Here is a 27,317-nt window from a genome sequence, read left to right on the forward strand (position 1 = left end):
ACGGTAACTGGCTAGCGGTTCCTTCGGGAGCAACAAACCACATTCCCAGGTACAAATATAATGGGAAGCCAAGGTGATTGGATAGTGTACCCTCAACCCCCTGGCTTGCTGTAGCATCTAATCCTATATCAGGGGTCAGCAAACTTTTTCCGCAAGGGGCCGGTCCACTGTCCCTCAGACCTTGTGAGGGGCTGGACTATTTTTTGGGGGGGGGGGGGAATCTCTCCCCACCGACTTTCCCCTTCCTTCTCCACAGCACCAGACGAGCCCCGGTGGCTGCTTACCTGTGCCTTGCGAGTGCCAGGGGCTGGCGGTGGTGGCAGTGGAGGGATGATGAGTGGCACGAAAGGGGTGGCTCTGGAGAGGCGCTGCTTAAAATGGTGTTCAGCCAACCATGGCTCAACAAAGCCCAGCCCCCTTCCTCCTCTAGGCAGGGCGGGGAGAAGCCAGGAGGAGGGAGGCAGGAGGCGCCGCCACAGTGTGTGTCTGTGTGTGGGGGGGGGTAAATGGTGCTGCCCGAACGATCAGAATCCCCACACTGATCCACACAGCGATTCCCGGACTGACCACGGGCTGGATCCAGAAGGCTATTGGACCGGATCCAGCCCCCGGGCCTTAGTTTGCCGACCCATGTCCTATATAGTTAATCTTCACTCACCCCATTAATTGATTTCAGTGGGATTATGGGTATCCAACTGCACAGGGCTGTAATTATGATACTGCCACTGTCTTGACATCTGATTTCTGCTGTTGTGAACACATAATTGAAATTAGAAGTAACTATAATAATCACAATGATAAATCACGAGTTTATATTGCTTTATTTCATCGTTTTGCTGAAAAAGTTGAACCACAGAGAATGGAAGCTTGTTGCTGTAAATATGACCTTTTAAAAACATGAGGTTCACACAGCTGGTGAACAATTATTATTGCACTGTTTTGTTTTTTTCATTTCTAAAAATGTAAGTAGTGCCTGCTTTTTCCATAAATCAAGAGGCAGGATTTCAAAGTGCTCATGATAAAAAAACAATACTTTAAATAGAGTGCATCTTTAAAAAGAAGAGAGAAAGGGAAAGCTTTCTGGAATAATGTTTTTGGAAAGTAATTTTTAAAACAAAGATGATAACAAAATGAGAAAATAAACTGTTGTAGTCAAAATGCTGAACTGTAGCATAGTATTTTACAGTTGGCACCACCCAATACATCATACATAACAGTTCAATTCTTAGAAATGACCCTCTTCCTGGTTAAAAACACAAGCAGTTTGATTTATGCCGCGATCCTATCCAGGGAGTAGGTCCTACTGAATTCAGTGGGGCTTGTTTTTGAGTAGATAGGTATAGGATTATCAGGTGGTTATGTTAGGTCCAAAGGTGGAGGTTTCAAAACCTTACTGGAATGTAACATTTTATAGAAAACGATCTTCCTTAACCAGATGGAAATGGATTCACAATCTTCATTGACAGGTAGTTCTACAAAAAAAGAGAAGGAAAAGTGATCAAAGTGCACTCTGAATTTAAACACACACTTATTTTAGTTGAAGAGTGTTTTGCTAAAAACTCAGTTCAACAGACTTTTAATTTAATTTAGGCTCTTTATATCCTGTCCCACACCCACAGATCTCTGGACAGGTAACAATAAAACCCATAAAACCATATTATCAATTAAAAAAACCACAACAATACAATCAAAATAGCAATTGAAACCATTTCAAATGGCAGTGAAGCTATTGTCAAAGACATGGACAGGACAGCCTGGCATCTAAAGGTCAGCAGTTTAGGCACCAACTAGATTTCAAGGGGGAGGAAATTCCAAAACTAGGGCGCCACCATTAATGTTTGCCCTTGTTTCCCAGCAAAATGTACCATTCTAAAGCTGGGATGCTAAGGATCATCCTCCCCAGATGCATCATCTGTAAAATTTGGATTTGGCTGGGAAATGTATTGGCAGAGCTTTGAGAACTGGAATAACTCTGGCTAGTGGCCTCAGTCAACAAAGCAGCTAGCTGCTACATCTGCATTACATCTTGTTCCAAGTTATCTTCAGAGATAAACCCTCCGAAGATATAAAATTCCCTTAAGGGAAATGACAGGCAATTTATTTCCTTCCCTTTCCAATGATAGTAATTCATGCACTGCTCCCTGGACAGGAGCAGCAGGCTTGTATCCTGAATATAAGCCTATAACAGACAGATGCAATGTCACAAGCAAAAAACACTATTACACATTTTTAAGTGCTTACCGGCAGTGAGTACAGAAGAATTGCTACAAACAAGATCACAATCAGGAGGAGGATGATGCCAATGAAGACCCACTTAAATCTGCGCCACACAATGAATTTCATTGTCTTGCATGGATTTGTGAACCAAAGGAAAGATGTATCTGGTCGGCTATATTTTGGAACAACAACAAAAAAAGTTGGTTACCTTAGCAAGGAACAAAGGATACCAAGTAACTAGCATATTTATTGCTAATGGGCTGTGTTCTCGATTTTGTGTAAGACAAAGATTGCCAACCTGGTAGCCTCTGAACAATTTGGACTACAATTCCCATCAGCCCCTGCCAGCAATAGTCAGGGATCATGGGAATTGTAGTCCAGCAATATCTGGAGGGTATCACATTGGCTACCCCATTATAGTTGATCATGCTTAGAGCATCTCATACAAAGACAAAAGGCAGATGTTTTAAAATAAGACCAGTTTGAGCCAATTTGCTGTAAATTCACATTTCTATTGCCTTCATCTTCTTGTATGCAGGTTAGGAGTCTTCAGGTGAGAGTCTTCAATCTATTCACTTCTATGGAGCTGAGCCTGCTATTCTGAATATTGAGTTGGGGAAAGGAAACTGGGTTTCTCCCATCCAGCATTTTCCTAGCTGCATGGTGCCTTTGGAATTTTGCCAGCCCTGTAGTTAGGGCAACCTTGCTTATAAATCTTACACAGTAGTTTTCTATCCCTCATCCTTTTCATTTTCTTGCAGTGTTTGCCTAGCCTTTACCTCTCTTGATGCCACTACCAGCTGTGCTCTGATGTCACACAGTTGTAATGGTTCCTCCATGACTTCCATTGCCTACTCTGCTCTGAGAAGGTTCAAACAATTCAAAAACTAGGGAGCCGAATCCCAATATGAAATCTGAATGCCAAGTTTCATTGACAATTTTTTATTAATGAAATCACATTACTATTACTTACATGTTGCCTTGGGCTTTTACATGACTCCTTACTGGCAAATCAGTCAAGTGGGGTTTAAATGAAAACAGGCACATGATATTTGCTGCTTAGGTATAAAAGTTAAACTATCTGGAAACTTAGTAAAGCCTAGCATATAATGTCTCATATTTATAAAACTAAAGACCAGATAGTTCAGAATTTTGATTATGTGCTGCAGAGAGGGCCTATATATCATGGATAGGTTCTATAAAGCATCCAGTATATAGTTGATGCTAAATGTATTAAAATAGTTGATTTGTTTAATTCATGTTACAGTCAGTTATTTCTTGAGAACACTGTGTTGGATCCTGACTTGGTCATGCTTAGAATAAAATCATTTATTTCAATGGGTTTACATTAAGCCTGACTAAGGTCACACCCACACGATACATTTTAAGTACTCTTATATCACTTTTAACAGTCGTGGCTTCCCCCATGAATTGTAGTTTGTTAAGGGTGCTGGAAATTGTAGTTCTGTGAGAGGTCTCCTAACTTTCAACACCATTAACAAACTGTAGCTCCCAGGATTCTTGGGGGAAGCCATGACTTTTAAAGTGGTATAAGAGTGCTTCAGATGTATGGCACAGACATCTAGATTTGGCATAGCATTCATTCATCTCCTATCCCCACAACTTCCATCATCCACAGCCAGCATAGCCAATCAAGGATGCTGGGAATTGTAGTTCAACAACATCTGGATACTCAAGGTTAAAGAATATTGAATTCAAATATAGCAAAGTATCTTACTTTGGTTGCTCTAATTTGGGATTCATATTAGGTTCATCTCTGCCTTTACCAGCTGGCCGTTCATCAATGTCTTTTTCACCAAGGACTTCCAGAGTCATCTCAACTTTACCCTTCAAATAAATGAAAATACCATCAAGGATTCACAATGAAAGTAAAACAGACCTCCAGTGTCAGGCATTACAGATGAAGAAGAGGAATTACATAGGGTGGGCTAGGTTCTTTATGCCTACCATTAAGTTTTAAGAAATAAAACTGGAAATTTGTGTGCATAGAATCCTTGGGTTTATATGCCACAAAACACTAATTATAATATATTTTCAAGTCATATAAAATAGGGGGGGGGGCATGCATGGAGATATAGATCACAGCTCTTGAATCAGAAAATATTATGAATGCATTAAAATCATTGGGAGATAAGCTATTCATGTCAGTTGGTCCTGGCTGCAATCACTGGATCTTGTGCACATCTGGCAAGTTATTCCAGCCTCTTCCAACCTGGTGCCCTCCATATGTTTTTGACAGTAGCTCCCATTAGCCCCAGCTCTGATGATGGTCACAACATCTGCAGGTCACCAGTTTGAGGAAGGCTGAGTTATGCTATTATGATATTTTGCTCATGGTATTTAAGGAAGGTGGAGAAGTGCTGGAGGGGGAGGGAGTTATAAGAGATTTAGAAGCAAAATGAAACCCTGGCAACTAATGATGTAACTATTTATGCATATTAACAGGGACGTACAGCCAAAACACGGGAGCCATCTTTTTCTGCATAGCATGGCCACCATCCTCTCATGGATTTCTGTTCAAAGAGTGAAGCAATCTTAGGGGTCTTGAGAGTGTTAGTTGGCTTGTATTCTGGAATCATGTCCAAAGAGCACTTTTCTGAAGACTTTGCTGGCACAATTGCATTGTGTAAATCAAGTTCAACAAAACCTATAGGAAAAGACAGAAGGGTTGGTGGGTGGGAAATCTGGTCACACACTTCGTTTCTCTCCAAATGAAAACTTGACAAAAATCTCTCCCTTTGCAAAACTCCCCACCCAACCAACCCATATTATACTTCAAAGGGCATACCGAGATAGTCATCCAAGGAAAACTTATCATTGTCCCATATTTGAATAAGCAGCTTGGGTGGAATTCTGAATTCTGTATTGTCAAGGCTCCAAAAGTGTTCCTAAGGAGAACAAAACCAGTAAAAAGAAATAGTAATTTTCATGCCTGCTGCAGTGACCCAACCTCCCTCCCACTGCCCCTAATTCCATCTCTCTGTCAGCAGCATTTCCACAAACAGGGAGTTGTGACTACAGGAAAAAAGTGTGTGCCTAAAGCTGGGTTGGGCAACCTTTTGGCCCACCGGGGGACCCAATTCCCCAAACCACATCTACCTTTCAATCAGTTCATGTTTGGGCAGGTGATCTCAGATGATGGACAGAGTTAAATTCTGCATTGGCCAGACTCACTGTTTCCTACAAGGAACAGCACTATGCAGCCACAGTAGCACGCTTAACTTCAGCTAATGAGCGAAGAGTTAGATCCTACTCAGTGCTAATTTGCTGCTTAATATCTCTTCCCCCCACACCTCTGCAGGCCAATTTTGATGAGTCAGACACCTGACATCATCATGACTGACAGTGCATGGCTCCACCCACCTGTCAAAGTTGGCCAGTAGAGGTGGAATGAGATAGAGATTTGGTCTGCTGGCCAAAAAGGATCACATTCAAAAGCAATTCATTAGAAGGTCCTCTGCTTGCCTAAGCTGGTGAAAACTTTTGCTGCTGCACTCACAGCAGACAAGTAATTGGTTTCCTTGCATCTGAACTGTCAATATATTGCTTTTTTTAAAAAAAGAATCTTACCTGAAATTTTCACACTATGAAACACTTTAATATTATGCAGGTTTGTAGTTCTGGAGCCAAAAAGGTGTGGAGTTTATTTTTTGTATCTTAGAACTCATTATCAGACATAGTGGAAAGAAAACTGTATCTCAGGGATATGCAAAGCAAGGTTCATAACAAAATATTTGCATTTTAAAATATTCAGGTGGCAAGGAGTGACGAATACTTGCTTGAATGTGTGAATTTGGTAAAGGCCACAATCTGACCTACCTATGGGCTACTCTAGATATGACATTACAGATACCTGTAATAGTTCTTCCAATATTAAGGCTGATTTTTCTTTATATGAAAAGCAGATGTGGGAGGCTGGAAGTTTCAGTGGAAGAACAGTAAGTGGGAAGGGCTTTTTAACCCTTTCTACTCTGGTCATTTCCTTCCCAAAATCATGTTCTTATACTCTGCTACTTTTCTGCTTGTCTCTTTTCCTCTATGGATGGAAAAGCATCTGTGCAGGGGAACAGCAAATCTGAGCAGAAAAAAACAATGGAGGGGACAGAACTTTCCTTCCATTCCAAACAGATCTACCAAAACATGTGGCTGTGGAGGTTGCAGTTTGCTGTGTCGTTTTTTATTTTTTTTTAAAATTCAGGAAAAATCTACACACAACTCAGTGTCCTGGTGCAAGGCCTTTGGTTGTGAATGGCCAAGCTTAATTTTTATTATTAACATAATCAGAGAAGAATCACCTTTTTTGAAACTGTACAGAGCTGCTCAGCTGGGAAATACTCAAAAGGAAAAATAAATCTCCAGTTGAAGTTCCCTTCCCCGTCTAGGGACCTGTAATGCACATCTGTTTTCTGCTTATTTTCTTCATGGCCAGGCATCCATCTGAAAGTCAGAAACAATGACATTTAGCTGTGTATAGTGAATAGGACTGATGGCTTTGCACAATGCAGCAACACTTCACTGCATCTTCGGAGCTGTAATGTTTACGTTGCAAAACACCAGAACTGAAACAGAGACCCTGGCACTCTCTTGTCTGATTTCATCCCAAATAGCTCCACTAATCTCAGTGTAATGTGGCCAGTTCTGCCAGTTAGATATATTGCCAGTAATCGGTCCCAATGTCCCCATTAAACTTCCTACACCCAAGATAACAAAGAAGTCATTTGACAGGGCCAGCTCAAGACATTTTCGTGCCTGAGGACAACGTTCCAGCCTTTCATTAATTCCTTCTTCCAGTAATGACATCACAGGCAGCTGCCTTGTACCAAGTCCATCTAGCCCAGCTCTGTCTGCTCTGACAGGAAGTGGCTCTTCATGCTTCCAGACACGGGTTTTTCCCTCCTTGAGCTGCTGGGGATTGAACCTGGAAACTTCTGCAGTCAAAGCTCAATGCAGTGGTACTCTTAATGAGAACCAGACCTTTAAATTGATCTTACAGTTGTGTTCATCATTAACAAGATCTGGGATATGGGTCTCTTACCCTTTCACATAGATATCACTCATCTCTTCCCCTGTGATGCTTTTTTCATCCAGGATGACATCCTTTGTGTTCCACACAATTACCCGCAGTTCATACCTGGAATACAGGATTTGCTCTTAGGTTTATATCCAGCAGATCAGAGGGAGCCAATATGGTTCGATCCTGATGTTTTGGACTACAGTTCCCATCATCACAAGCCAGCATGGCCAATGGTCAGGAATGGTTAAACTTGTAAAGGGTTCCCATTCATCTTTAAAGTCACAGTTATCCTCGTCATGTAATTTGTGTGTCAGTATTTAAAGAAACAACAAATGAACTGGACTCCTTGGCAGGTTTTGAATAAACATTCACAAACTTTTTACTGATAATATTTAGATAGATAAATTAAGGATCTGTACAGTTTTGTAACATGCAGAAAATAACATATGTTGGTAAACCAGAGAGAGGAGCTGAGGGAAGTCCGGGGGGGGGGGAGAAGGGGAGGGTGGGTTATGTTTTGGTGAGGGAGGAGGGGAAAATAGGGGGGATTTAAGGATGATATGCTTTTTGATAATGTTATGTTGAAATTACTAATAAAAATATTTTTTAAAAAGGAATGGTTAAACTTGTAGTCCACAACATTTGGAAGGCACTTGGTTGGATATCCCTGTTGTGGAGTATAAAGAACACGTTTGTATTCTAGCAGTGGAAAGGACTGGAACAGAATGTGAAGTAAATGCAAACACTGTGCTCATAATCATCACTGCAGTTAAAGAGTCAACATGGAAGTTCCAAAAAAGCATGCCACCTACCGTAATCCTTATTTACTTACTTCTTAGCCTTGCGAGGAGTGATGTTGAAAGGAGGGCCGGGTGGACCCATGCTTTTGGGGAAAACATCCACCCACATCTGAAGCTTCCCCTGTATCAAGTAAGGCAGTCGTGTCAGGTCTTTTTTTTTTAAAAAAACCCTGTTATATGACATCAATATTCCAATTTGATATCATGGCCTGAATCCAATGAATGCATATGCACAGTTAGATCTTGGGCTTGATTCTCCACTCTTACACCTGCCTACCATGTCACATGGCAACACATGGTTGAAACACATGAGACCTTTCAAAAGTAATTTATGACATGGCATTGCTGGGTTTCCTGTTGTTTCAAGATGAAGATGTCAGAAATTTCACTTGGAACGCCCAAGCCCTTGCCACAGTCAATACAGCGCTTGAAGTGCTGTGAAAAATTACAGGTCTTTACCAAAACATCAAGAACGGAATACTGCAGTGACCCATGGAACAACTTCTCATACCACTTCATATAATAACAAAACAAACAAACAAACAAACAAACAAACAAACAAACAAACAAACAATGCTTAACATGTAGGGGGGAAACCAGAAGCTCACCCTGCCCCCAAATGACAAAATATGATAAAGATGAAAAATCCTCATCCAGCTCTAATTGTGTGTGGTATTTTTTTGAGGGGGGGGGGTTTGATACAGCTAGAGGTCCCAGTGGATACACAGTGCACTTTTTTTCTTCTAAAAAAATGTTTAGGGGTACTGTCATTTTCCTGCTCCTATTGAAATACTGCCCCTCAATGAGGCCAAACTTAGATTCATAAAGTGTTTAGGGGTAGGCGTCCCCCTGCGTCCTCCCAGAAAAAAACACTGTATCTACATCAGGTATGTGATGCCAAGCCAGTCACCAGGGGACTTGGTGGATGTAACTGATGTAGAGGTGAGCTCCTTGAAAGAAAAGTGGGATATAAATGCAGCAATAAATAAAATATAAATGTATAGTACTTGTGAGATGTTTGGCTGGAAGGTACTGCACAAAGTTCTTGTCTCTACATGCTCAGGCACCAAGCCCTGAGTTCTGAGAATGTAAAGGGCAAGCCGTTCTTCACCAGGCCCAAGGTGTTCATGCAGTTTTTTGTTGGCCTCTGAAGTAAAGAAAGAAAAATGTAAATCAGTAGGCATTCACAGCCAAATACTGAAATTAGCAAGTATAAATATATACAATCATTCAATAGATTTATTGTGGACCAAGAACAGCCTGCTAGATCTATGAGCACATGGGGTTTTCACTGCTAGCTATGGAAAGGCAAAATTCCACTCAGTCATGCATTGCATCTCTTTCACTTTCCTATAGCGAACAACTGGAAAGCCCCAGTTCCACATGCTGATCTGGTTTTCCACGTCAAAACTGCTGGCTACAATTGACAATGAAGTTTCAATTCTATATTCTTATAAATATAAATGCTCAAGGAAAACACAGTGGGGACAGCACAAACACAAATCAGCGAAACTCAATAACAAGGAGAAAACTCACCAAATTCTTCCAAAGTGTATTCTCTTCCTCCATAACTAATCTTCCTCCCGTTTTCAGAAAGGACTGGGGGAGAATAGCCTTTGACCCTGGCTAAATTTTGCAAGAGTTGTGTTGGCTTCAGTTGGTCTCTCCATGTATTGATACCTGAGCTTTTTTAGGAAATAAGAAAAAAATTCAGGATAGATAGACAGCGTGTCTCTTGGATACAGGCACATCATTTCTTAGTAATGCTTTGCCATATTCCTCAATATGATGAATGAGTGGATGGAATTATGTTGAATTTAAAAGACGGGAATTCAACTCCACAATAGGGTGTTTTGCGAAACTAAAATATGCTAGGCTATTTTGGAGCCTATGAGAACTAGTTTAGCCTTCTTCTGAGCCCAAGTGATTTCCCCTCCATTGCCAATCACCTATTTCAAGCCTGGACAAACTGTGCTCACTCAGCTTCAAATCATAGGTGATAAAGCTGGCTGTTTTCACTAAGCATAGTTAAGATTAACCACATTTTATGGTTCGGAGGATACACTAAACTGTGGCTAATCTAAAATGGAAGCGGAGCTTCTAATTTTTTTCTAGCCAAGCTGGAGGAAAAGAATGAAGTACCGTATATGAGTCTGGGTGGATGCTATGCTCATTCCTGAAACCATGGTTTAGTATTATGTCTGAATGAAGCCAAACACACACACACTTCTAGGCTATCTTTTTGTTGCAATGAAAATGAAGTGCCCACATGAAGGACGCTTCCTCCTTGGTTTCTTAGACACACACTGAAGCTGTAAAATATTATTTGGCACTGCTCACAAGGGCTTCCCATTTCCTGCAATGAAAGCAGCAGTCTTAGATATGAATCCTTTTTACTTATGAAGCTGCCTTATTGAAAAGCACACATGTGCAGGAGCTTCAGGGGCACATTGGCATATATATATAGGATTCTGAACTGAGGTAAGTTCAGTGGAGACAATGCTTTAATCAGGAAAGCCATAGCATATCCTATCACAGTCTGTGAAAATGCAGTAAATATGAGGCGTTAAGTCCAGCCAACATAACTGCTTCTAAGGAACGTCGTTTTCGCAGGGAGACATTTAATCATGGGCTTAGGTTTTCCATGTTTTTAATAGCTATAGCAGTGAGCAACTTACACACAGTACTGCTGTGGTATTCCACACTGAGATCCAAAGCGGGAGAGAAATCTGTTTTCCAAATCAATGATGGTTTCACCAACTTTTTCATCTCGAGTCAGCATATCATAGTCATAAACAGAAATTTTCAGATCCTTCTCTTGAGGCAAGAAGCAACTCAGTTCGTACATTCTAAACACAGGAATATTTGGCATGTTTGAAATTCAGAAAACTAACCACCCTGAAAACATTAGCGACACTCACAACAAATACGATCAGCATTTTTCATAAACCAGTAAGCCACTGCAATTGGAATTACTAGTTAAACACCCTGCAAGGGTCACTATGGACCTGTGGGCTGATACAAGATAATTGGCTGATAGAAAAAACAGCAAATGAGTACTATAAAAATCCTTATTTCTAACTTATAAATACATCTTAATTCGTCACATTCTGAGGACATTAGCATATCATTAGCATAAGGATTAAACTCTCTACCTTCTTCCAAAATCCCCCACCCCTTTTAAAAAATTGTATACAATTCCAGTTTATTAACTGGAATAGTAGTACTATCAGCAGAATATATAAGCATTTTTAAATGGGAGAATTTTCTTCCTCTGTAAATTGAGGTGAATGTTCTAGTCCATCCCTCATTGTGTTCTAATCCAATTCAGGATCCTCCCATAACAAAAAACCAGAAGAAGAGCATGCCACACTTTTTCCCCATTCCCCTGACTTTTTTTTCATAAGTAAGAGTAAGGTGAAATAATGATTTCTTGAAACAAAATTAAGGCTATGACAAGGCATAATTGTTCTTTAATCTATGAGAGGATTAGAGCCATTCTAATCACACAGAAGGAGGAAGTCTTAAAAGTTACCTGCCAAAAATTGGATTGATAGTGTTGGGAATATAATGATCTCTGTCTTCCACCACTTTTTTGCCCAAGGTGATTTTAATATAAGGATCACACTGTTTGGAAACAAGGGTATTGTTAATTCATGTGCACTGTAGGATTGATAATTAATACATGCCACATTTTCTACGAAGGTCCATGTCTATATATGGAGTTCCTACACAAGGAAATTTCCCAAGGAAATTTGGCCGATGGAACAGCTCTGGGCATGCAGCCTTTTGTGTAGATAGAGCTGGCCCTTTCACCTAAGAGGCTGGAGAACCACTCCAGCACTTCCCAGCAAGGAGCGCCATTTATGCCTTGGTGCACTGGTCCCTGCAAGTAATTGCTATGTTATTCATTGCAATCCTTATCTCATCTATTGCTGCGACACCACTGTGAGGCAGGTAACAGATGCTGCCTTTTAAGAGATATAGATGGGGGAAGTGACTTGCTTAGGAGCACCTGGGGGAGTCCACGTCCACCTGAAAATTTCAGCCAGATTCTCAATTCCAAGTCTGGCATTCTCAGTCATGGTATTATTTTATAAAACATTTCAGTATTCATAGCTCTGTACAGTCCTACCTTGGATCCCAAATGCCTTGTGAGTCGAACGTTTTGGCTCCCGAATGCCGCAAACCCAGAAGTGAGTGTTCTGGTTTGTGAACGTTCTTCAGAACCTGAATGTCTGACATGGCTTCTGCGGCTTCTAATTGGCTTCAGAAGCTTTCTGCAGCCAATCGGAAGCTGTACCTTGGTTTCCAGCCCAGTATACCTGAAGGAGTGTCTCCACCCCCATCGTTCTGCCCGGACACTGAGGTCCAGCGCCGAGGGCCTTCTGGCGGTTCTCTCACCGTGAGAAGCAAAGCTACAGGGAACCAGGCAGAGGGCCTTCTCGGTAGTGGCGCCCGTCCTCTGGAACGCCCTCCCATCAGATGTCAAACTACCTGACATTTAGAAGACATCTGAAGGCAGCCCTGTTTAGGGAAGTTTTTAATGTGTGACATTTTAATGTATTTTTAATCTTTGTTGGAAGCCACCCAGAGTGGCTGGGGAAACCCAGCCAGATGGGTGGAGTACAAATAATAAATTATTATTGTTATTATTGTTATTATTGTGAACATTTTTGGAAGTGTAATGAACTTCCGGAACGGATTCCGTTTGACTTCCGAGGTACCACTGTATATATCTGCCTATTTCTTCCTGCTAAATTATTGCAAAATTATTATTACTATTAATAATAATATTACCCGAATCCTGGTCTAAACCAGAATCCTGGTCCAAAGCTGTACTACAACTTGCAGACCAGGGATGTCTAACTGGTCAATCATGAGGTTCCGGTGTTGATTATGGGCTCCCTTGTGGTGGCATAAGAGCATCCGGCCCCTCCCCCTCCTCCATTCACGCATGATCGTTAGAACAGAAGACAGAGTTTTCGCTGCGAGGCAGATTGTTCCCTTGGTGAGCGACATTTTCCTCTCCAAAATGGGACTTTCCTCCCTAAAAAAAGCTCAACAACTCAACACCTCAGGGGTAGATCACTGCTAGTTTTTTATTCTGTGAGTAGATTGCAGTCTCTTGGGAGTTGGATGTCCCTGTTGTAGACAATAGTGGTCTAATCTTAACGCTCATCTGGAAATGTTAACTCACCATTCCATTGTTATCCTTAGGCTGGAGTTCTAAGCCTCGGACTATATAAATCCGAATGATACACTCTTGAGGCCCACTGTCTGGAAGTTCACGGAACTGCCGAGGAGGTGGTGGTACATTAGGGTCATCTGGTAATGCGTAGATCCTAAAAGAGCCCTATGAAGTTAAACAAAAATGAAAAGGTAAGTCCAAACCAAAACAAGCCTTTTTTACTTGGTTATTAGGTATCTGTTCTGTCTTAGGAATGGAGTACTACGCAGAACTTAAGCTTGGTTTTCTGCCTAATAATGTAATTTAAGGTGTGCGTGTTTTACCTTAAATTCTCCCACAACACTAGGGTCATCATTTTCTTCAGACCTGCCCCGATGCAGCTTGAAAGTATCACAAAAATCTGTTAAACCCCTAAAATCGGGTACATTCTCCAGTTCACTCTTGTACACCTTGAAACAAAAGTTAGGTAAAATTACCAAAAAAAGCATTAGAAACAAACAAGTGGCAAGCTTCAATAAATGCACAACTTTGCAAAACATCCCTAAGTTTTAAAGAAAGTGACTGTGTGTGTATATATAATTCATGGTGCATGTGAAAGAACTTTAGATTGCCTGGGATAATAATACAGTAAGCAGCAATCTGTTATTTGGTGGCGTGATCTTGTCATTTTCCCATAGCACTCATGCAAAATGTGCAGTGATCATGCAAGAGAATATGCCTCTTTCAAGGTAACTTTGGAGTTTCCCCCCTGGGACCTATTTCACAACCCCTTGTACAAAAATAAAAAAGCAATATGCCTCAAGTTTTTTAAAATTGAGGGTGGCAAGTTCAACCAAAAACAGTACATTGAACTAAAGTCTGCTTATTTTTAAGGTTGGCGACATCTTTAAACAACAACAAGAATGCACTCAAAACAAATACCTTTAGCGTATCGTATCCCTTTGCAATATATTGTCCACATTTCTCAGTATCTCCTATTGAAGCATAAAACTTGCTCCACCAGTCGACAATTTCTTCCTCCTATATAAAAATGGGAGATTATAGGTGTATGTAAAAACAAACTGAAATTCCAGGATGATCTATTCTAGCCCATGGATGGGGACCCTGTGGCCCTCCAAATGTTGCTGAAATACAACTTTCATCAGCCCTATCTGCTGGCCATGTTAACTTGGCCTGAAGGGATTTAGAAGTCCAGCAATACCTGGAAGTTCCCCACAGGCTCCCCACCTCAGATTTAGTCCTTAGGTGTGGAAGCTAGGCAGCACACATGTATAGCAGGGGCCAAGCCTTAACCAATCACAGCAAGCAGAGGAAGGGGCACCTTAAGCTGGATAGGTGTGCTGTAGACCTCACCAGAAGACATTCTGATTAAATGGCCCAAAAGTCTATGATGGGGCCAAGAGAGAATCACAGATCATACGGTTCCTGTAGCAAAAAGTCTCTGCAAGGCAGAGAATGGCTCTAGATCTAACAGAGCCTCAAAGCCTCTGGAATGTTGCCAGATTACATTGGATATGCCAGAAAACCCTCTTGCATGAGATGCCTTTTCCTGGCATAGGACCTCTTTCCCCACAATCCCAGCAAGGGCTCTTCCCAGCAGATCTCTTCAGAGTAGGCGGACTAAACTGGCAGACTTGGCTCTGGGTGACCTGAGGGGCACAGAGAGGCCTCCAGTGGTTAAGATTCACATTGGCACATCTATGGCAAGCTCTGCACGTTTGCAGTTCCCTGACCCTAAATTTGGGTGCTGGTGACACTCAACCTGCTTTCCATGCAACTTGTACAGGGAGTGCACTGCGAATAAAAGGCAGAATATGTAAGAAGCTAAAGATTTAGTCCGAAATACAGAGCAGAAAACTGAAGTGACAAAGGTGCATCTGGCCAATTGCTATTGCTTGTTATATCTCTTCATTTCAACAGAGCTTCATTGGTTCTCTTGTGGATATCTCATTAAATAAATACAACGAGGAACGTGGAACTTTTCTTCCAATGGGTCCTCCTTTCAGAGCTGCTTTTTGATAGGAAATGGGTGGGCCAAACTGCATGTAGCTCCACCCCTTTATTAATACAGTTGTACCTTGGAAGTCAAACAGAATCCATTAAAAAAGTTTGTTCGGCTGCCAAAGTGTTCGAAAACCAAAGCACCACTTCTGATTGGCTGCAGGAAGTTCCTGCAGCCAATCGGAAGTTGCAGAAGCCCTGTTGGACGTTCGGCTTCCAAAAGAACGTTTGAAAACCAGTACAGTCACTTCCGGGTTTTGATCATTTGGGAGCAAAAACATTCGAGAACTAGGCTGCTCGAAAACCAAGGTACGACCGTATTCTTCCTTCCAGAAACTTAAACTCATGCAGCCGCAACTGACCAGGTTGAGGATAGTTAACTTTAACAATGTAAAGTTATTGTGTGCTGTATTACCACATATTTTAGAACATGGTGAGACTTCTTAATAAGTACAAAGGGAATAGTTTACATAACCAAAATCAGGATAGATTTCATTACCTTTTCTGTGAGCTGTTCAGGAGGACACATCCGAAGGGATGGGGAAGGAAAAACCAAAGCAGAATAGTTAAAATTCAACCAATATTTCCCCCCCGGTTCTATACACTGAATAAAATAAATTGTGGGTGTTTAATGAATATATTAAATGTGCAGGCAATATATTTTTGTGTGTGTGTGTCTCTGCATATTGACCAAGAATTTATTAGGGTAGTATGTCCATTTCATAACCATCAGACCTGTAAATCCAACAATTTGATACTCCAGAAAATTAATACAGCAATTTGATACAGTTGGAAAATAAAGCATCTAATGGAACTACCACAAGGGCTCAACCTGATTATCAGCCTGACAGTTCCAGGACTCATTCATTTGTTCAGAATCTTCCAAGTAATTAAAACTGCACTGGTGATCTGTTACTGTTAAAAGGTGACTAGGATGTGTTATATAAGAATTCCATTTTATTTTCAGTTTTATGAAGATTGCGGTCATATGCCATGTGATTCCAAATCCATGCTTTAGATAGGCTTACATTATTTTGAATTGCATTGTTTTATCACAGGGTTCCTTTGGGAGGGTAGTCAAGAGAGAAAGTTAATAAATAAATAAATAAATAAATATCTAAGCACTTTACAGAACCACCTTATTCATGTCTGTTGAAAAGTAATTTCCAGTGAGTTTGATAGGACTTATTTTGGGGTTGCAACCTTAATCTCTGTTTTATTTTATTAGTTTACCATGATGTGAAAGCCAGTCTTTGTGCAATAAATACTTTCCACACAATATTGTGCCCTCAGCACCTGGTAAAGCTCTGACCATTTGGCTATTGAAAGTTGTAGTTCCATGAATTATTCTATATTGGCGGTGGGGGGGGGAGAGAGAAACTGTTTTTTTTCTGGAGTAGAAAACTTGTCATCTCCAAATGTTGTTGGATTCCAACTTCCATCAGCCCAAGCCAGCATGGCCAATGATGAGAGACGATGGGAGTTTAGGTTCAGCAACATCTGGAGGGTCCCAGATTCCCCAGCCCTCCTTTAGAGCTCGAAACAGAGAGAAAGTACTGTGAAAATTATTATTTCGATTGGCATTCTAATGAAAGAGAGAGAAAACACACGCAAAATGAACCATTATTTTCTTGCTGCACTTTGTACAGCTACCACCACCACTTCTGCCCTGATATTTTGAAAATATAAACTTGATGATTCTGTGTAAGTCTGTAAAACAAATTCCCACAACAAACTACAATTATAACCTCTAGCTGTGAATGCCACTGATTATAGTATAGCCCATGAACACTCATTGTGTCCCCAAAACCAATAAGTTTGAGATTTTGGAGAAAACATCTATGTAAAGATCAGAATCATCTACTGCAGGGGTCGGCAAGCTTACCGGACGATGGGCCAGTCCATGCTCCATCTGTCGGAGGAGCGCCTGTGCATGTGCGCACACACTATTTCTGGCACACATCCAGGTCGGAGGAGCGCCTGTGCTCATGCACACAGGCACCATCAACTCGGAAGTTGGTCCCCGCGCTGCGCTGTGCCATGCTGAGTGGGCGGTAGGGGCAGCAGGGGTCGCTATGGGCCGGATAGAGGAGCCCCATGGGCTGCTACCAGCCCATGGGCCTTAGGTTGCTGACCCCTGATCTACTGCATGTGAAGATAAGAATTTTCCTTCAATATCCAACTTAACTTTAAAAAAATATTTTTATTATGTTTTATTTGTATATGATTCCATCTTATCGTCAACATCCAAATCCGCACCCTATGTGAATTGCTAATGTGAATGCAAGCTTTCCAGTTCCAAATGGAAATGCTGCTCTGCAAATGTCCAAATGTGAATGGAAATTTATTTTCTAAGTAATCATTCTGCTTTAAAACCTGAAAGTTGGTTTTCTCCAAAACCTCCCTGCAGAAGATTCAAAGGAGGAATGAAAGTTCAAGTGAACCAAAGCACCTAAGGCCCCAGGTGAATAGTGCGCATGCGTTTTCTTCATACATACATGCACTGTTGTTGGAGAAGCCATTTTGCTGAGTGCTGTTGACATACCGCTTAAACACTAGAAATTGGAATGTAGTTTAGGAAAGTTCTACATCTGTTATTCTAGTCTGTTAACGGCATACTCTTTTTTAATGTTTGCTTCCCCAAGAAGCCTTTATTTTGTCTTACCTTTAAAATATCTCAAATAATTGAAGTCCATATTTTATTGATATATTGATTTTTTTTATTGATTTTTTTAAAAAGTTTGCTAGGTTGATCTCTTCAGAACCTGAGAATACCACTTCTTCCTTTTCATTCAAAAGTGTAATCCTACAACCTCTAGGTAAAATGTGAAGTTATCAAGTAAAATATTACAAGCCACAGGCAGTATACAACCCTACAGTCCTTCCTTTCTCCAATCTTTCTTGATAGTGGTTAGTGAATGGTGACCTCTAATTATTACAGTCGAACAGGAAGACTTACAGATACAACAAACATATGTTATTATCTGCAAGGACATGGACCTCTGTGGTTTACTTTATCATCACTCAGTGTGTTTACAATAACACAATGTTTGCTCATCTAATTGGCTCTCTCATATGGTACAATTAAAGGGCAGCTATACTACATCAAAGACTAAATGAAACGGCAGTCAACGAGGGAGAAGGGGCTTCTCAAAGCAAGACAAACACGGTTTTAAACAACCTGCAATTACATAGAAACATATAAATCACAATTTTAAAGCTTTTGTATTAAATGATGAACTTCAAATATGTTCATCATGTGTTAGCACGCAAGCTAAAAAATGCATTAAGCATTAGCATTTGGACTCATATTTGCCTTTGATGAACAATCTTGCATATTAGTTAACTGGCAATACTCAGTTTACAGTAAATAATATAGGAGTACGTATTGATGTTCAAAATTACTTTGAACTTGCTAAATGCAAATGTGCACTACATTCATCTAAGTTGAGCCATTCATCTTGCCATGTAATTGAGGAAATAACAGGTAGGCCATGCAACTGACAGGTGTTTTGTTTAACAGCACCTGCATGAAAATGCTATTTGGGCTCCCTAAATTCAACCAAATCTAATTAATATTTTGGATTTTGAACCTCAAGGATTGCCAGTGAACAGGATAAGAGTTCAAACATTATTCATCAATTTATTCACTCAATAATTTAGAACAGCAAATATGTTCTAAAGCTGCTGGCAAACAATTCACAACCAGCATGAACATATACAAGTAAGAGATTTCCATTTACACAGATAAATAAAATAGTAAGACTGGAGAAATAACAAAGTATACTTCTACATTGTATTCCCAGAGCTCCCTCCAACTTTTACAGACACTTTGCCTGGTTAGGTTTGTGTCTGCTGAAGTTGTAGGCTAAAAAGCCAATGAACTGACCACAAAAATGGAAAGAACTGAACCTGCAAATTAAGGCGATTACCTGCGCTGCTAGTAAAGGTTGCGTGTCTTCTACTTCAATGATCACATCCCGCCGAGGTGCAGCTGACAGAAGAGTAACTGCAAATCAAACATTCCATGATGATAAGCAACTCATGGGGGAAAAAATCACACCTGTAAACTTTTTTTTAGTCATAATTCTAGCCTTTATTTTTTCCAATTCCTCCTGCTATCTCTCTTTGTCTAGAAAAGTCTAGAGCCTGCACCAAACTGTCAGCTGCCTAGAGCTCAAACAAACATGTACACACAAAAATATTCTTTATATATTGTACTTTTGTGTGGATTTTATTGTACACGACTTTGGGAGAAAATCTTGCCTAAAAAGCAGGGCAGTAAGTCAGGCTTTATGTTGGGGGTAGGGGGGGCAGAACCAAGTTATCTGTAACACAATTGGTCAGTTAGTTAAGTATTTTTATTTCTTTCCTTGATTAAAGGGGCAGTTGATATGCCCATGTAGCCAACAAGGTCATTCCATTTGTACAATGGAATCCCCACCCCAAAAAAATCTGTTCTGAGAGGGGGAGAAGTTCTACTGCCCTACTGTGACAACTTTATTGGATACAACCCACAATAAAGATAGATGGGTTGGATCTAACTGTTAGTCATACGTAGGTCTTACTGAAATTAATGTAAAAAAAAAGTAATGACTAACTTCAGCCCTGTTGATTTCAATGGGAATGTAACTAGCTTAGGTTTGAGCCAACCCGTTTGCTTTCCACCAGGGCGCTGAAAACTATTAACTCCATAACTCAGTGTGCAGAACAATTAAAAAGGTGGGACTGGGTCACAGCAGTACCAAGAGTGACATTGCAAAAGCATTCGCTAATATTCTTGCTGCTTTCTCAACTTTCTGTCATTATGTGTGAATACTAGGGATGGACTTATCAGTTTTCGTTTCAAGACTGTGACAGTTCTGCATGTGTTCATTCATAAGTATATCCTGTCCTGTTTCCACATTAATCTACATTTTTTTTTAAATCCACACAATAACTTGTTTAAATCCATATTTTCTCTCAAAACATGTATTCCCTCAAAGCACCCATTTCTAAATGCATCCCCCAACATGCAGAGAACTGTACCACAACATCTGAAGAAGTATAAAAACCAAAGGAAAACTGCATTCAGGTCTCTACACCGGTCCAGAAGATATTGGTACAGTCAATTTGTATCAAAATTCATGAATAATGTTTTCCTCAAGCATCCCTAGTGAATACTGGTTCTTTAAAAACGATACTGCCAGGTGTGCTGAGTCAGTCTAATATCCATGGGAAAAGTTGCCTCTACAACATTCATAAACGAATGGAAGCTACAGAAAAGTCGGCGTACATTTACTTCAAGAGATTGCATGTTTGCTATGTTTCCTGCAAATTGTGTTGATTGTTAACAGACCTACATCCGATAAGAAAAATGTCATTATTATGGGAGCTCTACCTTTCATCTGTGGTGCAATGTCGGCTTTCGTCGCATAAGGATCACAGCGAAAACGCTCCAGTGCCCCAATGGTACATTGTCCCACGATAGGTTTACGACCAAATTGCCTGTGGTCTATCACTTTAATAACTAGTGATGGCGTGTACAATTCCTCTTTGGGCAGCGACTAGTTCAAAACAAAAAAACAGAACACAGTTCCTTAACTTAAAACAAATACACACCTCACAGGATTCCTTTGCTTTCGAATGAGCTGTACAACCTGCCCTGATTCTGGCAACTCTTAAATGTATGTAGGTCTGTACCAAAGCGGAATGTGGGTGGGCCAACTTTAAGAACAAAAGGGATGCCTGGATGGGGATGCTAAGTTTCCTCACACCCAAAACTTATTTCCATTCAAACTCTACCCCTGAGTGCTTCCCTTTCAGTTGGGCTCCAGGACTGGATAATGGAATAGTTTCTTTTTTTTTAACTTGAAGGCACAGGCACCCACAAAAGAGAGCTTTATTGTTATGTACTGAGTTGAATAGGATCCAAACTGTAGCAGTCTGATTGGTCCTAGAACAATAGGATCCAAAAGGCAGCAGTCTGATTGGTCCTAGAACAATAGGATTCAGAATGCAGCAGTCTGATTGGTCCTAGAACAATGCAGCAGTATGATTGGTTGGCAGGAACCACCCAATCCTGCTCCAGATAGAAGTGAATCCACAACCTGATTGGCTTACAGTAGAATTCCAGAATTAGCCAATCATGTGCAGCCCATTGTGTAAATAATGTATATAAAGCAGATACTGTGAGGGGACATTTATTCATCCCATCCTCGTCGCCAGTGGACCAGATACGGCGACGATTCCCGGGAGAAAACCAGGAGGAGGACAGGTCAGAGGAGTCCCAAGGGAACAGCGGGGCAGTGAGGCCCATAGAGCAGGAGGGGCCAGCAGGAGAGGCAGAATCAGTAAATACAGAGAGGACCCGTGAGGCCGAAAGGACACCGGAACCAGAACCACGACTGAGCGAGCCGGTTGCACCAGACCAAACAGCCGCATCACAGCCAGCATCCTTGGAACACGAGCCAGAACCCGGAGCCCGGACCAGGGAACACCCCAGGCCACAACGCACACGTAGGCCGCCGGCATACCTTGAGGACTATGAATGCGACCTCCCGGGCAGGACTGGAACTTAGAGGGGAGGGGTGTTATGTACTGAGTTGAATAGGATCCAAACTGTAGCAGTCTGATTGGTCCTAGAACAATAGGATCCAAAAGGCAGCAGTCTGATTGGTCCTAGAACAATAGGATTCAGAATGCAGCAGTCTGATTGGTCCTAGAACAATGCAGCAGTATGATTGGTTGGCAGGAACCACCCAATCCTGCTCCAGATAGAAGTGAATCCACAACCTGATTGGCTTACAGTAGAATTCCAGAATTAGCCAATCATGTGCAGCCCATTGTGTAAATAATGTATATAAAGCAGATACTGTGAGGGGACATTTATTCATTCCTCCTCACCACTATGAGCTGAATAAAGAGCATGAAATCACTTTGCGACTCTGAGTATATTTCATTTATATACCCGTAGTATAACCTTGAATCTAGCTTGGAAGCAACTAACAGCCAGTTTGCGAGTTTACGCTGCTGTATGTAATCAAGAACGGATGGGAAATCCATTGGGCAAAAAGTGAAGCATTCTTGCAGTAGGCATGAATGCACATGCACGGGCATGCAAGTGCTGTCTGTGCTACGTGAGTTTCCCACCCTCTTAAACAGCCCTTCCCTGGATGGGCATGCAAATATACATCCACATCTAACGTCAGTGCCACTGAGCATGGCCATCCATGTGCAACAACGGCTTTACACAGTGCTTTGCTGCACACAGGACTCTCTAGAAATATTTAAATCACCTCAAAGGTAATTTCCAGGGTGGGTTCATTTACTCAATCAGAGCTGCCTTCCTTCATGAGGCTGGGTGATGCGTTTGCCTCAGGCGGCACTCCTGAAAATGTGTCACCTCGTTCTGCCACCCAGCTTTGCCACTGGTTTCCCTGGCCTCTAGGGACAGAGGGGGACTGGCAGCAAAGCCTGAGTCAGTAAGAGGGGATGTGTTTCACCATCCAGCTTTGCTGCCGGGGGGGGGGAGAGATCTTCCCCGCTTGGTGGTGTGGTGGGGTTTTGCACTAGCTTATCCTGAAGGAATGGATTCAAAGGCTCACTGGCAGGCAGGAGGGGGGATCCAGAAAGACTCTCCCCCCTATCCATCCATCAGGGAAGACTCCTTATGGAATTATGTCAAAGAGAACAACAACTACCAGATTTTTAGAAGACATCTGAAGGTAGCCCTGTTTAGGGAAGCTTTTAATGTTTGATGCATTACTGTATTTTAATATTTTGTTGGAAGCCGCCCAGAGTGGCTGGGGAGGCCCAGCCAGATGGGCGGGGTATAAATATATTATTATTGTTGTTGTTGTTGTTATTATTTATTTATTTATTTATTTATTTTTATTTGCACTCCCATCGTGGGGATGACAGCAGGCTGTTTAGCCTCAGGTGCCAAAACGCCTCAGGCCATCTGATATCCACTGCTATTGCTCTAATATGAGCATACTAATTCAAATGTCCCCCTTTACCAGCACCACAAGTGTGCTACAGATCTTCAATAAAAGAGAATTCAGCAGCATACCACTGTCATGCAGAGAACAGATCCGGGAAAATTTGGTGTCTTCTTCAGGTTTTTAATCACAACAGATTCTATCATTTCACCTCCACACTCTATAATGAGACTAGGGGAAGTAACAGAAGCCATTTGGTAGCTTTTCATGTTGCGCAGTCCCCAGGCAAGGATCTGTTTCAAACAAAAAACAAAGCAAACACCATCAACGTCGCTAAAGGAAAACATGCTCTGTTGCCTGGGTCTCCAACCTTATCAGACCTGGGAGCACACTTAGAAACCCGAGAAACGCTCATGAGAACCACCTCAAAACAGTTCAATGATTAAATCTCCATTTTTTGTCACTCATTTAAACCACGAGTTAAGTTACAGTTGTATATCACTGGGAATGTTCTCAGCTGCATGCACTTACACAGAGCTTGGTGCATACAGTGGTTAAACAAGCCATACTTTATGGCATATTGTCATGTCTGCTTGTGACCACCATATAGAACTCACACCTGGCCAATGTAAGGAAACGGGGGACAGAACTCATCCCCTCCCATCTGTATAATGAACAGTGTGCTGGGGCTGGGTTCAAGGAAGAAGAGGACCCACAATGGTAAGACTACATTGTTTATTAATTCAAATACATTGTATAAATGTCAGCATTTATGCAACACTTTTTGTAAGCACTCAGTGTCCATCACTCATGGGATTGTATTGCAGCCCTGTAAGATAAGCTGGTACTGTCATACCCACATCACATATGCAGGGCTGAGAGACATTTGCTAACCGAAGGCTAAGTTCATGACTTTGATTACATTTGGACAAGGAACTTCCCAACTCATTTCTCAAGCATTCCATTGGCTACACATCTGGTGACAGTTTACCATGAACAGACCTTTATCTGTTGCCATCAACCTGGGATAGAAGCTTGCACAAATAAAGCCTAGTCCCCAAAAACATTCTGAACACTTTAATGCTTCTTGATCCAAAACAGCACCTGTTGTTTCCACACAGCCTTATGAATATCTCAGGTTTTGCCATGGCTAGCACCTGGCCTTATACATGCAGGTATCTATGAATTATAGTGAATCTTATTAAGCGCATGGACCTGTGCATCATTGTCTATTTTCAAGTAACAACAACAATACCTCAATAACAGTCCGTTGAACCACGGGTCTGATTCCTTGTGGCACCATATAAAGGTTTGATGCTTTTTTTGAAGGAAGAATTGGAAGGTTGGTTCCACCCTGCTCAAAGATACAAAGAAAAGGGTTTCTTAATGCATATAAAGCCTAAGTCATACAGAGCAATCATCTCGTCAAGGTGGCTTTAAGTCTGAAATCAATATATTTGTTTTCTGTTACCTTTTCACTCAGCAAAAGCTCAGCTGCTAAAAGCACATCTCCACAAGCCTTGCCCCCATTTATAACTGGATACCAGAGAAGTTTCGGACTGATGTCAATATCTGGGTTGAGCTTGACCATAGGACAGCAAGAGGTTCTTCCAAGGAACTCATCTTTGCCCTGCAAAAATGGACGAATCCAAAATGGTGAATTTGTAACCATCTGCTGTCATTATATAATCAAGAGGAAATCTGGATAAAAGCTGATATGATACCTACCACTTGGTCACTGTCAAAGAGTTCAACAACCACATGAGGAGGGTTTTGTTCTACCGTGTAGGGATCTCCATAGATTTCAATTTCATCAAATATGACAGTTTGATCCCATGTTGGGTTCAATGTTGACCTGATGGTTTCGGTTGTTTTGCTTCGGTGAAGGAATGAAACATGAGCATATGGATCTAACAAACCACAGGAGAACAGATATGGGTATAGTGATCCATTTTAAAAGACTGACTTTTACATTCCCATTCTCTCTTTCTTCTATAATTGGCAAACAAAAGTTGATCTGACAAGCTGGGTGTCTGCCAACCCCCGCTGTAGATAAGATACACTTAGACAATCCAATATAAATTACTCTTGTGCATGGTAACCATTCTTTAATACCTTTGTATCTAAGGTACAACACCTAAGGACACATGAACAAGAGAGTCATTCCACCTGCAACTTAAACAGTACATCCCACAAACTGAACACACAGATCTGACATGAGTCTAAAACGTAGTTATTCATGGCCTTATTATGAAGCAGAGGTGAATGATTAAAGAGCTCTAGGCCTCCTGTTAGAAATACTTTTAAACCATCAGGGCCTCTGAAGAAGGTACCTGATTATGGGTATTAGCATTTCCTGTACAAATTGTCATTACCCAGTGCCCAGAGCAATGTAAAATGTTAGATGGAGGCCATCCTCACTGACCTCTTAACAAGGGATCTAATTTCATTTAACTTTTTTTGGTCGTTAATAAGAAAAGGTGTTAAATACATTCTTTGAAGAGACAGGTTTTCAGAGGGTTAAGGGAGAAAAAATGGGATTGGGGAGTGGACATGAAAAAAAAATCAAGAGAAACTCCCAAAGCCTTGAACATTTCAATCTAACTGCTGCAGAAAAAAAAGAGTGGACTTGCTTTGGCAGACAAATGTGTCCTTTGGATTTAATAGATCCCCACCTCAGCCTAAGTACCTGAAAAGCTGTCTTTATCCAAAGCTATTAGATTTCTTGCTTGATAGATATAACATCGAAGGTGGTAACTGTAGACTCCTTAAAAAGAAAAAGAAAAAGAAGCTAAATCAGAAGGCTGTAAATGAAATAGCAACTTCACCTTTTCAGCTCTAAACTTCAGCATCTCTGCTTCTTCCCATCACTTGACTCTTGGTGTGCTTTCCATGGCCATTCATTCAAGTGGTTGAAGATGAGAGATAACATATCCAATGCATTAAAACATTGATTTTTAATTGCGTTTTTTATTATTTCTTTAATTTCCTATATACTGCATTGTTTTTCATTTGTTCACTGGAATTTGAATAGTAATGCAATGAAATACAACATATAAGAAATTAAGGAAGCAGTAGAATTAAAAATCATCCAGCAGCTAGGACAGCACATTGCAATTGCTACAACACAGAGAAAAATCATGAAGTGGTTTGCCAAGACCCTGAGCAATTTTCAAGTGGTCCATAGGGAAAAGGTGTCTGAGAATCACTGGCTTAGCCTATTGTGCAACCAAAATCATGGTTAAGGTAGCTGCTTCTTCACCACATTTTGTAGCCAAGGTTTGTCCCGGTTTGTTACAGGTTGTGGTTAAGGACGAGAGATCCATGGAGAGGCAAAAATAGTTATTAATATTTTGATCACACAGAGAAAGCTGTATCAGATGATGAGAAGGGTAAGGCCTTTAGAAAACTAGTCATGCAGCCAGAACAAAAAGTCTTGCAGCACCTTAAAGAAATATACAGTCTCAAATAAGGAATTTCACATGAACTTACTGTCAAAGTTGCAAGAGATTATAGGAGTGCTTGCACCGAATATGCGTGTTGCTGCTGCCTCTTTGGTCTTCTCAGAAGATTTTTCTCCCTCATCAATGCTTGTATCTGCTCCCTAAGATTATATGCATATTATTATTGTTTCTCATTTATAAAACTTGAACGGAAAGCTCAGTTATTGATTCAGATATTCCCGGAAGGAGATGTAGTTGCTGTTTTAAAAAGTACACTAATATTTATTCACTATTGTGGGTTCAAAAGAGTAATGTCAGGACCCTGTCAGTCACACCCAGAACACTTCAAAGAAAGGGAGAGACTGAAATTCACTTCTACAGGCAATTGATTATCATAGATAGTAAAAATAAGCAGTTTCTATTCCTTGATCCCTTCCACCACTCCTGGGTCAATGCTGTTAGACAAAAGTTCATCAAAAGACTGCATGAAGAGATGAAAAGTTAAGCCTCATGTTTAACTCCACATATGGTTTGGGAGGAAGAAGACAGAGAAGACAGCTTGGGATGATCGTAAGTATCTGTACTTTAAAAAGTTAAAAAACAGGATTCTGGAGGCTCTGCTTTATGCTGAACTTTCTATATTGCTATTACAAGCTGCTGGATGAAAGCTTTAGTTGATTTAACTGCCTTCACATAATCCAGCATTTT

General features: G+C 41.0%; 1 protein-coding gene across 3 annotated transcripts in view; it reads right to left on the reverse strand.

Moving 5' to 3' along the window:
* Nucleotides 1-802: 802 nt before the first annotated feature.
* MYOF (myoferlin) overlaps nucleotides 803-27,317 on the reverse strand; it is an 86,100-nt gene continuing 59,585 nt past the window's right edge. For all 3 annotated transcript variants that reach the window (XM_081006308.1, XM_081006310.1, XM_081006309.1), the window contains 24 exons: nucleotides 26,659-26,770; nucleotides 25,856-25,933; nucleotides 24,895-25,076; nucleotides 24,638-24,796; nucleotides 24,422-24,520; nucleotides 23,298-23,459; nucleotides 20,625-20,790; nucleotides 19,177-19,253; nucleotides 15,744-15,755; nucleotides 14,165-14,263; nucleotides 13,567-13,692; nucleotides 13,253-13,408; nucleotides 11,588-11,679; nucleotides 10,731-10,901; nucleotides 9,589-9,737; nucleotides 9,060-9,199; nucleotides 8,085-8,173; nucleotides 7,274-7,369; nucleotides 6,534-6,675; nucleotides 5,027-5,126; nucleotides 4,692-4,885; nucleotides 3,956-4,065; nucleotides 2,242-2,389; nucleotides 803-1,472 (listed from right to left, as the gene is read on the reverse strand). In XM_081006308.1, the coding sequence (XP_080862434.1) occupies nucleotides 1,428-1,472; nucleotides 2,242-2,389; nucleotides 3,956-4,065; nucleotides 4,692-4,885; nucleotides 5,027-5,126; nucleotides 6,534-6,675; nucleotides 7,274-7,369; nucleotides 8,085-8,173; nucleotides 9,060-9,199; nucleotides 9,589-9,737; nucleotides 10,731-10,901; nucleotides 11,588-11,679; nucleotides 13,253-13,408; nucleotides 13,567-13,692; nucleotides 14,165-14,263; nucleotides 15,744-15,755; nucleotides 19,177-19,253; nucleotides 20,625-20,790; nucleotides 23,298-23,459; nucleotides 24,422-24,520; nucleotides 24,638-24,796; nucleotides 24,895-25,076; nucleotides 25,856-25,933; nucleotides 26,659-26,770 (2,904 nt within the window). In that variant the 3' untranslated portion in view covers nucleotides 803-1,427. The remainder of the gene's footprint in view (nucleotides 1,473-2,241; nucleotides 2,390-3,955; nucleotides 4,066-4,691; nucleotides 4,886-5,026; nucleotides 5,127-6,533; nucleotides 6,676-7,273; nucleotides 7,370-8,084; nucleotides 8,174-9,059; nucleotides 9,200-9,588; nucleotides 9,738-10,730; nucleotides 10,902-11,587; nucleotides 11,680-13,252; nucleotides 13,409-13,566; nucleotides 13,693-14,164; nucleotides 14,264-15,743; nucleotides 15,756-19,176; nucleotides 19,254-20,624; nucleotides 20,791-23,297; nucleotides 23,460-24,421; nucleotides 24,521-24,637; nucleotides 24,797-24,894; nucleotides 25,077-25,855; nucleotides 25,934-26,658; nucleotides 26,771-27,317) is intronic.

This window comes from Podarcis pityusensis (genome assembly GCF_964106645.2).
Source record: "Podarcis pityusensis genome assembly, chromosome: 5".
Taxonomy (NCBI): domain Eukaryota; kingdom Metazoa; phylum Chordata; class Lepidosauria; order Squamata; family Lacertidae; genus Podarcis; species Podarcis pityusensis.